The 12,388-nt window shown below is 40.4% G+C and overlaps 1 protein-coding gene across 1 annotated transcript in view; it reads left to right on the top strand.

Moving 5' to 3' along the window:
* LOC126215192 (WD repeat-containing protein 61) overlaps positions 1-12,388 on the top strand; it is a 47,544-nt gene that overhangs the window by 16,009 nt on the left and 19,147 nt on the right. Inside the window, exon 6 of the mRNA XM_049941859.1 lies at positions 3,757-3,850. Coding sequence (XP_049797816.1) covers positions 3,757-3,850 — 94 coding nt within the window. The remainder of the gene's footprint in view (positions 1-3,756; positions 3,851-12,388) is intronic.

The raw sequence follows: 12,388 nt of genomic DNA, 5'->3' as shown, positions 1-12,388 counted from the left end.
GACTATGTGCGACCTCCAAGGTAATGAGAAAACGGGCACCCGATGGGGGAATGATGGAGAATACTTGGCCATCAGTTGAATGTGAGGCTTCCAGGTCCTGAGGTGATGATTCGTGACAAGCCTGTGCATCCCCAGAAAGCGTGGCATTGGCGTGATGTTTCTGTGAAGCCTGACACACCACAGAGATATGGCCCGTTCGGCTGCAAGCCGTGCATCTTGCTTGCCGGTGGGGGCACTCTGAGTGTTGGTGAGTCCAGAAACAGTCTGGACAGGATGGAAGCTGGGTGAAAGACTTCCTGTCACAGAGTGGACCAACTGGTTGACGAGCCTCCGCTCAGCGCTAGGCAACTAAGAGCCGTGAAAACATCTGGTTTCAGGCACGGCAGCTGTTGCCGGTGAGACTGTTCAAACGCACGAATGATATGCAGGGACTGGTCTTGTAACTTCAAAATATCAGCCCAGACCCTCTTGTCGTGTGCGTGAAACACCACCATATCGCGAATCAACGAAGAGGGATAAGACTGCTTGCAGGTGACGTTGTTGCACCAGAATTTACAATTGTGGGAGAGGCCCTGGAGTGTCGTAATCCACTCCCGATAAGTCTTACCTGGAGACTTTCGACAAGAAAAGAAAGTATGACGGCTGGAGGTGACATGTATTTGTTTGTCAAAGTACTCAAAAAGCAGCCCTTTATGTGAGTAAATGAGAGATCTCTAGGGGACTGCTCAGGGTTCAACTGTTGAATTCAACGATATACCTGTGAGCCGACTGTTTCCCAAAAAGCAGCCCGACTTTTTTTTGTCCTGGATCCCATGTGCCAGTAAATGTTGTTCCAACCATTCGACATAATTTGACCATGGTTCAACAGCCCTATTGAAAGCCGGAAACATGGGTGGAGCCACGTGCATCGTGTTCGATTTACCTGAGATAGAATCAACCCTATGGACTACTTCTTGCAATGCTTGCGAGTCAGAACGAATTTCTGGATGCATGAGCGTTGCCTGAATCTGCTGTAAGGTTTCCACCAAGGACTGAAGAAGCTCCTCAGAGGAGGCCATTCCATTCGAAAATGAAAGTTTTATCCTCGTCGCCAATAACTGTAGTGTCCGGCGGTCAACACGAAAGAACTAACAGTCAGTTTGAACACACATTATTACAATTAAAGAAAAAACGCCTTCTTGGCATATACTAAGTTTTTAAAAAAAAATACCACACACACAACTCTGTGGTAGCAAAACAGATAAGAAAATAAGACAGTGGAAGAAAATACTGAGCAAAACTACTCTACAAAATACAACATACTACTACAAGACTACGGTGAGTGAATACAAGGCTAGGGCCTGCGTAAGTACTGGCCAGAGCTATTCCTATGGTTGGTAAACACTGCCGATCTGACGGTTGAGGCGTGCTTATAAAGCCAGGTCGGCGGAGTGCTACAACAGTCATACGAGTTCCGATTGGTGGAACACGGTCACATGTTGTCTGGCGAAGTAGCTTTGTGTTCATTTGGAAAGTCTGTTGCTGTTTCTGTCCGCTGGCGATGTTTCTCTCTGTGCTGAAAGGGGATTAGCAACCCATCTTGCGTGTTCTGTGGGCCCTCTAGCAATAAGGGGCCGCTACGACATAAAATAAAACTTAGAAATAGAAGTCTTCCAAGTGTGATACATGCATTGCAGTCATGAAAATGATTTTTTCCTCGGCAGGTAGCTCCCTTATTAACACACTGCATGTCTCCCAAACGATTTCTACAATATATCTTTTTCTGTATGCAACATTTGTGGGTTTGTTTTTTTCTTGGACAATGTCAGATTAAGTTCTTGGACTAAAAGCTCTTCAAACGTATTTAACTTCCCTACAGGGAGAACTTAACTTTCACCTGTAACTTACTGTTGAGCTTTGTTCAACACATGACTTCTTATAAAAACCTTTGCTGGTCATCATCTTGAAAGTTGCCTAAGTAGCATTTTCAATTTCAGCATCTGAAAACATTAAGATGTATGTAAGAATATTGGTAGGGGGCGCATGTGTGAGAAATTCGTGCCTGTGGAAACCTGGATTAATAGTGTTGCTTTGTCACTACAGAGGCCAGGTTGATATTTTGTAGATTTTATTAAATGTCTTGATGACTAAATATCGTAAGATTGCTGTCTGGATCGTCATCTTGAACGCATTTTGTGTGTTGTACAGGAGCAGTCAAAGGGCTAAGGATACAGGTGTTTCACAAAACCCCTAAAATATTGACCAACATATCTGTACCCTCATAAAGTACAAACCTCTCGAAATTTTGAGTCATATTATGTTGCTCGGGGACTGTGTTTTTCTGTTTTAGTCTGTGCACTGAGGTGATAAAAGTAATGGGATAGCTCCTAATATCCTGTTGGACCTCCTTTTGCCTGGCATTGTGTAGCAACTCGATGTGGCATAGACTCAACAAATTTTGGAAGTCTCTTGCAGAAATATTGAGCCATGCTGCGTGTATAGCCATCCATAATTGCAATATTGTTGCTAGTGCACGATTTTGTGCATAAAGTTTCCTCTCGATTATGTCCAATGAAAGTTCAGTTGTATTCCTGTCAGGTGAGGGTGACCAAATCATTCACTCAAATTGTTTGGAATTTTCTTCAAACCAACTGTGAACAGTTGTGGCCTAGTGATACAGCGCATTTTCATCCATGAAAATTCAGTAGTTGCTTGGGATCGTGAAGTCTGTTAATGGCTGCAAATGGTCTCAAAGTAGCTGAACATCACCATTTCCATTCAATGGTTAGTTCAGTTGCACCAGAGGGCCCAGTCTGTTCCATGTAAACACAACACACACAATTGTGGAGCCACTGCCAGCTTGCATAGTGCCTTGTTAACAACGTGGGTTCTTAGCTTTGTGTGGTCTGCTCCACACTCAATCTGTACCATCAGCTCTTACCAAGTCAGGACTCATCTGACCAGGCCACTGTTTACCAGTCATCTAGTATGCAACAAATATGGTCACAAGCCCAGGAGAGGCACCGCAGGCAGTGTCGTGCTGTTAGAAAATGCACTCGCATAAATCATCTGCTCCCATGGCCCATTAATGACACATTTCGCTGCACTGTCCTAACAAATACATTTTTCGTATGTCCCACATTGATTTCTGTGGTTATTCTGCACAGTGTAGTTTGTCAGTTGCCACTCGAACAACACTGCTGTCGGTCGTTAAGTGAAGGCCATCGGCCACTGTGTTGTCCATGGTGAGAAGTAATACGTGAAATTTGGTATTCACAGCGCACTGTGGATCTTGGAATACTGAAGTCCCTAACAGTTTCCGAAATGGAATGTCCCATGTGTCTAGCTCAAACTATCATTCAACTTTGTCTTCTAATTCTCGTTGTATGGCTGTAATCATGTTGGAGACCTTTTTGCATGAATCACCGAGTGCAAATGGCAGCTCCGCCATTGCTCTGCCATTTTGTACCTTGTGTACTGGATACTAATGCCACCTGTATATGTGCATATCGCTGTCCGAGGCCTTTAGTCACCTCAGTGTAAATTAAAATAAACATTGTCTGTGCTGGGAGGGAGTGCATTTAACGTAAGCTACCTGTAAAATTTTCTTTAAATCAGTCATTTATTTTGAAGCTACTGATTTGTTCGATTTTGAGAGAACATTCAGTCAATACATTGTGCTTCTTGGTTTCTTGATGTGCTGAATCTTTTTTGCTGACTGTATGATCATTTGAAACTTTTCATTACATTAAATTTGGTGATTTCTTATGTCAACAGGTCACGCTATGCCTATACGTTCCCTGTGCTTCTCTCCAGACTCCCAGTTATTGCTGACAGGATCGGACGACGGTCACATGAAGCTGTATGATGTGTACGTGCCACGATGAATACCTGCAAATTAATGATTAGTGCATGCAAGAGTAAGTCAAATGAAAACCTGGAATGTAAAGTGAAAATTGAAAACATTGTGCCAGTATACCATATGTTGGCAGTGTTGTGGGAAATGGTGTAAAGAATGTTGGCTCCTAGTTCTTGCTATGGAATTTGGAACAGATTTTTCCACTTCCTGAGGATTTGTGACAGGATAATCTATCAAATACAGTTGTCAGAGAACCTGATAAATGAAGATAAAAGGTACAACTTGAGAACTAGGCTAAGGGATTTGGTACTCAGTGTTACAAGCCATCTTGCCTGTTATCTGGTTCTTCTCAGAGGGATGTGGTTCATGGGCCATCAGCTCAGGCACTTGGTGGCAAGAGGAGAAAGGAAAGGGAAAGGGGAGAGGGAAGTGTGTGAGAAAATATCAAAGGGTATAATCAACTAATAGTGTCACTAGTGTGTAAATTCTTCTTCTTGTTTTTCTCCCAATATTTGAGCCATCTCCAGAGTGAACCAAAAGACTGACACTCCAGCACTTGCTCCATCCTTCATAACTTGCAGACCGCACCTCTGCGTATCCGTCCACAGATACACAGCTGCCACAGACATTGATAGATGGCAAAAAAGTAAAATGTGCACCAATTAGATCTGTGGCTGTGCAGTCAGTCTACACTGGAATGTTGACGTATCACTGTGAGCTGCACTGTGATGTGTTTGTAAGTTTGTTGCAGAAAGCGCCGGGTTCTATAAATTATCAATGCTGAAGCCACTCTTTCTGAGCGCCCTATGCTTACAATGTTAAATTGAGCTAAAAGTTAGGAAAATTTTCTCATTTGTTATTTGGACGATACTCTTGATTTTTTTCACAGAACGCAGAGATATGTTCTGCTTTTATGCTGAATTATTAATTTCGAAAAAATAATGTATAGTTTTTCGGATATTTTATTTTTTTGTAAATGTTAAAAAAAGTTAGACATTTTAACAAGTATTTTAAAATTTACATCCATTAATACAAAATAATTCCACATATCTTTTAATTCAGATATATTAGAAGGTCTTATGGAACAACTACATAAAATTTCATCTTTCTACTATAAATAGGCCCTGAGAAAATGTACCTTATACACAAAAAAACTAAAGTTATGGGAAATTAGCTTCAAAGTTTTTACTTCAGTACAAGCCTGCTCCATAGCTTGTATCATCAGAATTGTCCAACAGCTTCCACTTGATGGCTCTGCTATGCTGTCTAGCCATATTTGAATATACTTTTATGGCATTATCTGAAGACCTGAGCCGTTCCTTGTCCAAACAAAGCATAGCTGCGGCAGTTCGTAGTCCTACACAGAACCCCAACTTCTGCAGAACTTTGCACTTTGTTATATTGCCCTGATTGAATGATGAAACAGCATCATAAAAGCCAAAGTGAAGTGTGTTTATACCCACAAACACAGTTTTAGGTAGTCTATTCCATATCACATGGTTCACACACTCATTTGGATTTTGAGTCCGGCCATGAAGACATTTCTTTAGTAGACTAATATCTGTGAGGTCTCGGAATATTGGTTTTATTTCATCCATTATGGCAGGTGGCAGGTGATGAGGGTGATTGTATTGTTTCTTAGTTACCTTGCCTCTGTTGTACTTGCACCAACTATCGTCTCCTTTTGGACATAGCCCATGTTGGGGATTCTCATTGTTTGAAGCTATATGAAAAAACAGAGCCCAGACTGGTCTTCTCATTAATTCTGCATCTGCTGTATTCTGTCTTATTGCTAGACCATAGCACTTCTGAATATGATCTATTGTAACATCTGTCAGTCTATTTTTCTCATCTAAAGTTTTTCCATCGCTCAATTTCTTGCCTTTCATGCTAGCCTTGAGCTGTCGAAGTCTTGATCCCATCCTTTCCTGAACATGGCCAACACACTCCAGTTTGGAAATTTTCACATCGTTACCATAGGGTCTCAGTTCCTCAATTTCTTTGAAAGCCTTTGAGTCGCCATCTCCAAGATAATTTATGTATCTAATGTTGTACCATTTTACTTCTTACACCAGCAACTTCCATACCACCACTTGACCCATAGTAATTTGCCATGTACTCCTCTTCATGTTTATTTTTCATTTTCTCCTTGCATCTGCAATGCTTGGAAAGTATTGCCACATCAACTACCTTACCAGTGTCCACACTTGTAGCTGTTACTACGCCATTCAGAGATGTGTGGCCTCTCTTCTGCCAGCTTCCATCAAAAGCTATGGACAAGTCTCTGCTATTATTATTTTCAACAACTGCTTCCTCAACAGCATCTTTCATGTTTTCCTGTGCCACATCTTCTACAGCAGAGCCTATTGCAATTATGTGTTTGTTAAATTTTGAAGGTGGAGGAGGGAGCTTCTACAGCAGAGCCTATTGCAATTATGTGTTTGTTAAATTTTGAAGGTGGAGGAGGGAGGTTCATCACACCACACAACATGGCACCTGAAGCCCTGCTCTTTCCTATACACCGTAATCCATAAACCAGTCTAATGTTTATATTGTATAGTTTACCTCTATCTGCAGTAACATGTGAGGAATTGAAGAAAGTAACACTGTGTTTGCAATAACTGCACATCAACTCTAAATCACAAGCAAGTCCTACATGTAAGTTTGTTTTCAATGAAACACCACATTTTCCACATTGTTTGCAGCACACATTGTTCTCCAAAACGTCTGATAATAAAGAGTCGTTAATTACCTCATATTTTGTAGTCCCAGCATTTCGTTTCTTGTATTCTTCTTCAATTCCTGCTAGTTTTCTTCTTGAAGCACTTTCCAGTGTAGTGGCAGCAGCATCACTCAATGTATCACTACCAGTGTTGAGGTTAGTCGCTACTGCGACATCACATACTGATGAAGATGAATCAGACGAATTTTTAGTACACTTTACTTTATTGCGCCAATGTACACGCTTTCTAAATACCTTCAGACTAGGTCTTGGCATGTTGAAGGAAAGAAAACTCAATGACTTCTCCACATACGACTTTCACAACAATGACATGGATGTACTCACAAAGGAAACAATACAAATGGTGCAGAATCTATTGTCAACCGTCTAGCAGTGTAGCCAACAGAAAAGCTAACTCTCTTGTGCTCAATTATATCTCTGGCAAGGCTGTCTATATCAGGTATATTTCGCGTCTCATCTACAAGGTGCGGAACATCGTGTGTCGAAATTATTTTAAAAAATTATTTAAAATAGTTCTATTCACGTCATCCAAATATTTTATACATGGTATTAAACGGGAGAGCCTAAATTTTTCGAAAATGCATTTACCCAAAACTCGATTTTTTCATTGAAAAACTTATTCCATATACCCTTAACAAGTGAATTTCTATTGCTTCTTTGACCACTGAGTCCCAAAATGATAAAGTAGATTCTAAAATTCAGCATTTTCGTGTAACAAAGTGACCAGAGTCAATGCAATTCTCTGCCACAGCAGCTTTATTGGGCTGTGAGATCTGCATGAACCTGTATACCTTCAGTGTCCTGTACATCTTTCATGGACTGTAAGAGGCATCTGTCCGATGTATGAATGACCACATTCATAGGGGATCTTGTAAACTTTTGCCTCCTGAAGCATCAAATCATCTCTAATGGAACCCTAGAGTGGTGCTTTCTTCGGGAAAGGATGAAAAATCACTTTTACTTTGTGCTTGCTGTGCTTTTTGGCTATAGGCTTCCCATAAGTGGAAGGAAAACCGTGGATTTAAATCTTTCCATGTCTTTTTCTGCAATCCTTGTGACCACCTATGATTTAATTTGCAGTGCTTTAGGTATCTGCTGTGGAGAATACGCATTGGCTTCAAAAATTCTCTTTAAGTGTAGAAGCCTATCCTACAGACTGCTCTCATCAGCAATAATATGTGCTCTGTGAACCTAAGTTCTGAGAATACTAATCATCCGGGAAGAATGGTGGAAATTATTTACACATAAATACTTGTATATGTCTGTATGTGTCCAGTTTCCGTTATACTGGGTCCCAAAGTACCATTCTCTTTGTGCCAAACTCAAGACATTCAAAAATCAGAGGCATCACTCCTTTTCAGTTTCCATTGTAAACTGGATTTTTAAATTCTTGTTGTTTATCATCACCTTGGAGCACACTATACGAACACGTCGTCAACATATCTCCAAAACACTGTGGGCTTTAAGCTAGTGGATTCCAGTGCCTTGTATGATTTATTACGAGGAGGAGGAGGAGGACTAAGAAAATTTATATGGTTCCACACCTAAAATTTAGTAGAGCAGTCATTGAGCTGTGCAAACATAAAGGTACATGACCTGTGTTTGGTCATTAAAAAATAGTACAGAAAAAAGTGAATCTGTGAACACAGCTGGACATATGGAAGAACACGTACTCATTTTGGTACATGGCATTACTTTTGTCTTGCCCATGTGGAAGTGGTGGAGTTGCCCCTACTTGAAATGCTATAAAGCACCAGAGTTCTTCCACAACTGTTGACAACATTTTTATTGAAGTGAAAATGCTCCAGTTGCCAATTATATTGTAGTGTAATTCATGCAACTGGCTTAAACTCATTTAGGAATTCTTATGAAGTGAATTGAGAATTTATGTCATGCGCAGCATAGTCGTAGAATAAAGTCTATATGCAAACACCAGTATTACCCGCAGGAAACACAGCGACCATGAGGAATAAAGGTACAGTTACACTGCCACAGGCCATATATTATTTGTTTATTACTTGTTTTACTGAACAGGTAAGAGCAACTCAGATATTCATTGCTCTGATGGCAGCATGTAATTTTCAAACTGCCACTCAGTGCCATTGTCAGTAAAACATCAGGGCGACGAATGTCTGAAGATGCTCTTGTCTGTAAAGTAAAATTAGTTGCGGACCACATAATACTGTTGGTAGTTCATAAATTTCAGAGTTGTTTACAGCTCTTTGGGATGTTTTTCATAACCATGTACTCTTACCTCTTGATCCTTGTATAAATTTCTTGTTCAGTTTACTTTATTGGATTTCCTCTTACACTAGAATTTTTCGTTCTACACAAGGTCTTCCTCTCGTTCTCTTGTATGGAGGTTCCCAGCAATGTATGTTTTGCAGCCCTTATTCACCCCATAATTTCATCACATGCCTATGCTATTCTGAACACTGTCTTCTCACCTCTTTGGTTATGTATGAGGGTGGTTTGAAAAGTTCTTGGAACGGAATAGAAAAAAAAAGTACTTCCATCACTGAAACTTTTTTATTTTTCAATGTAGTCTCCTTGTAGATTAATTCACTTGGTCCAACGATGTTCCAGTGCCTTGATCCCATCTCGAAAATGAAGTGTCCTCCAGGCCTGCAAAAGAGTTGTCAACTCCGGCTATCAATTCTTCGTTCATAGTGAATTTTTGTTCACCAAGAAAATTTTTCAGTTTTGGGAAGAGAGGGAAGTCTGACAGTCATAGCAGGTGAATAAAGTAGGTGGGGCAACAATTCATACCTTATTTGGTGTAATTTTGCCATGGCGATGGCACATGCGTGCGGCCGCACATTGTCTTGATGAAAGATGACTTTCTTCCTTGCTAAACTTTGCCTTTTTTTGCATATCTTTTGTTGCAATTTGTCCAGGAGGTAATTATAGTATTCTCCAGTAATTGTTTGCCCTGTGGGAAGATAATCTACAAACAGAATCCCCTTCCATCCCAGAACACCAATGCCATGACCTTTCCCACTGAAGCAATTGTCTTTGCTTTCTTTAGCGGCGGAGAATCAGCATGTTTTCACTGCTTTGACTGTTGTTTTGTCTCTGGGGTATACTAGTGCACCCAAGTTTTATCTGTGGTCACAAACCGTTGCAAATATCTTGTTCATTTCTCCTAAAACGTGCCGTACATTGTTCCGACATGTCCATTCTCATGTGTTTTTGACCCATCGCCAAGAGTCACGGCAGCCGTCTTGCAGATAATTTTGTCACTTCTAATTCTTCGGTTTAAATGTGATATACCCTTTCAGATGACATCTGGCAAGTGTGAGCAATTCCACGCACTTTCAATCGGCGATCCTTCATGACCATTTTGTGGATCCCTGCAATGATTTCTGGAGTAGTGACATGTCTTGGCTGACCACTGCGCGGATCATCTAAGGTCTCCCAACCAAATTTAAATTTGTTTGTCCACTTGGCAACAGTTGAATATGAAGGAGGGAGTCCCCCAGCGTGTTCTGGAAATCGGCATGAATGTTATTTGCTTTCATATCTTACTTTACGAAGTACTTAATCACTGCTTGAATCTTGAAATTTTTATCTTTTTTTCCCCTTCTTCACAAATCAATATGCGAGAACAACGACAGAGCCACGTCATTGCCACAGCTCTCTTCCAAGAGTACTTACATGGCATGTGTTTACAGGCAGCAGTCCAATGAATATCACGTGAACAACTCGTTGCGCTAGCGCTGACGTCTCGTGGTGATTCCAATAACTTTTCAAACCACCCTCGTACATGGAAGTTGTAACACACTTCGTGTTTTCTCTGTTTGAGGTGTTCTCTTGCCTTGAAACTGTGGCTCCTCCTCAAAAAATCCATTTGCACAACTTCACGTCTGTTTCTGTATTGTTGTGTCATTTTCCAGGATTCCATACTTGTAAACAAATAGTTTGTATTATTGATTCATATTACTTTTTTATCTGACCAAAAGATGAAATTCAGCTTATGGATTGCTTATTTAGCATGTTTTGGCTTCTGCCTTATTTCCCGTTTACTGGAAACCTGATCTGAGATGACAACTCCCAGGTAATTATACCTTTGGCATGCCTCAATAATATTTCCATCTATGATAATGTCTTGTTGTTTACTATCTTTACAGATATTTTGTTTTAGAAAAAATTGTTAGTCCAGCCTTACTGTATGTTTCTAAGACATTTTTCATCACGTACTCTGCAGTCAATACTATTTGATCATCAGCAAATATGAAATTCAATAGGTAATTCCCATCTATGTCTTAGCCCATTTCTCCGCATTTTTTCGTCTGATATGTAAGAACTTGATTCAGGTAAAATTTAAATAGATTACATGCTGTCTTTAGCTTAGACATTTCCTATGTTTGAAAATGACTTGTAACTGAGTCAGAACAGGTTGTTCACTGCCAGTTTGCTTGAAACAAAGATCAAACAAGAAATGTAGCCTATATTCTTTACTGGAACTTGTTGTTGTTGTGGTCTTCAGTCCTGAGACTGGTTTGATGCAGCTCTCCATGCTACTCTATCCTGTGCAAGCTTCTTCATCTCCCAGTACCTACTGCAACCTACATCCTTCTGAATCTGCTTAGTGTATTCATCTCTTGGTCTCCCCCTACGATTTTTACCCTCCACGCTGCCCTCCAATACTAAATTGGTGATCCCTTGATGCCTCAGAACATGTCCTACCAACCGATCCCTTCTTCTGGTCAAGTTGTGCCACAAACTCCTCTTCTCCCCAATCCTCTTCAGTACCTCCTCATTAGTTATGTGATCTACCCATCTAATCTTCAGCATTCTTCTGTAGCACCACATTTCGAAAACTTCTATTCTCTTCTTGTCCAAATTATTTACCGCCCATGTTTCACTTCCATACATGGCTACACTCCATACAAATACTTTCAGAAATGACTTCCTGACACTTAAATCTACACTCGATGTTAACAAATTTCTCTTCTTCAGAAAGGCTTTCCTTGCCATTGCCAGTCTACATTTTGTATCATCTCTACTTTGACCATCATCAGTTATTTTGCTCCCCAAATAGCAAAACTCCTTTACTACTTTAAGTGTCTCATTTCCTAATCTAATACCCTCAACATCACCCGACTTAATTCGACTACATTCCATTATCCTCGTTTTGCTTTTGTTGATGTTCATCTTATATCCTCCCTTCAAGACACCATCCATTCCGTTCAACTGCTCTTCCAAGTCCTTTGCTGTCTCTGACAGAATTACAATGTCATCGGCGAACCTCAAAGTTTTTATTTCTTCTCCATGGATTTTAATACCTACTCCGAATTTTTCTTTTGTTTCCTTTACTGCTTGCTCAATATACAGATTGAATAACATCAGGGACAGGCTACAACCCTGTCTCACTCCCTTCCCAACCACTGCTTCCCTTTCATGTCCCTCGACTCTTATAACTGCCATCTGGTTCCTGTACAAATTGCAAATAGCCTTTCGCTCCCTGTATTTTACCCCTGCCACCTTTAGAATTTGAAAGAGAGTATTCCAGTCAACACTGTCAAAAGCTTTCTCTAAGTCTACAAACGTAGGTTTGCCTTTCCTTAATCTTTCTTCTAAGATAAGTCGTAAGGTCAGTATTGCCTCACGTGTTCCAGTATTTCTACGGAATCCAAACTGATCTTCCCCGAGGTCGGCTTCTACTAGTTTTTCCATTCGTCTGGAACTTAGGAATTGTGAAATACGTTTTTCTGGTGGGAATTTTGTGCTATGTCAGTTTGGTCAAACAGTGATGGAGCACCACATTTCTAAGAGGAATCCTGTCATTGGTGTACCATTTTATT

Source organism: Schistocerca nitens, chromosome 12 (assembly GCF_023898315.1).
Source record: "Schistocerca nitens isolate TAMUIC-IGC-003100 chromosome 12, iqSchNite1.1, whole genome shotgun sequence".
NCBI classification, from domain to species: Eukaryota; Metazoa; Arthropoda; class Insecta; order Orthoptera; family Acrididae; genus Schistocerca; species Schistocerca nitens.
Note: the sequence above shows the minus strand (reverse complement) of the source record. Positions and strands in the feature narration are given on the sequence as shown.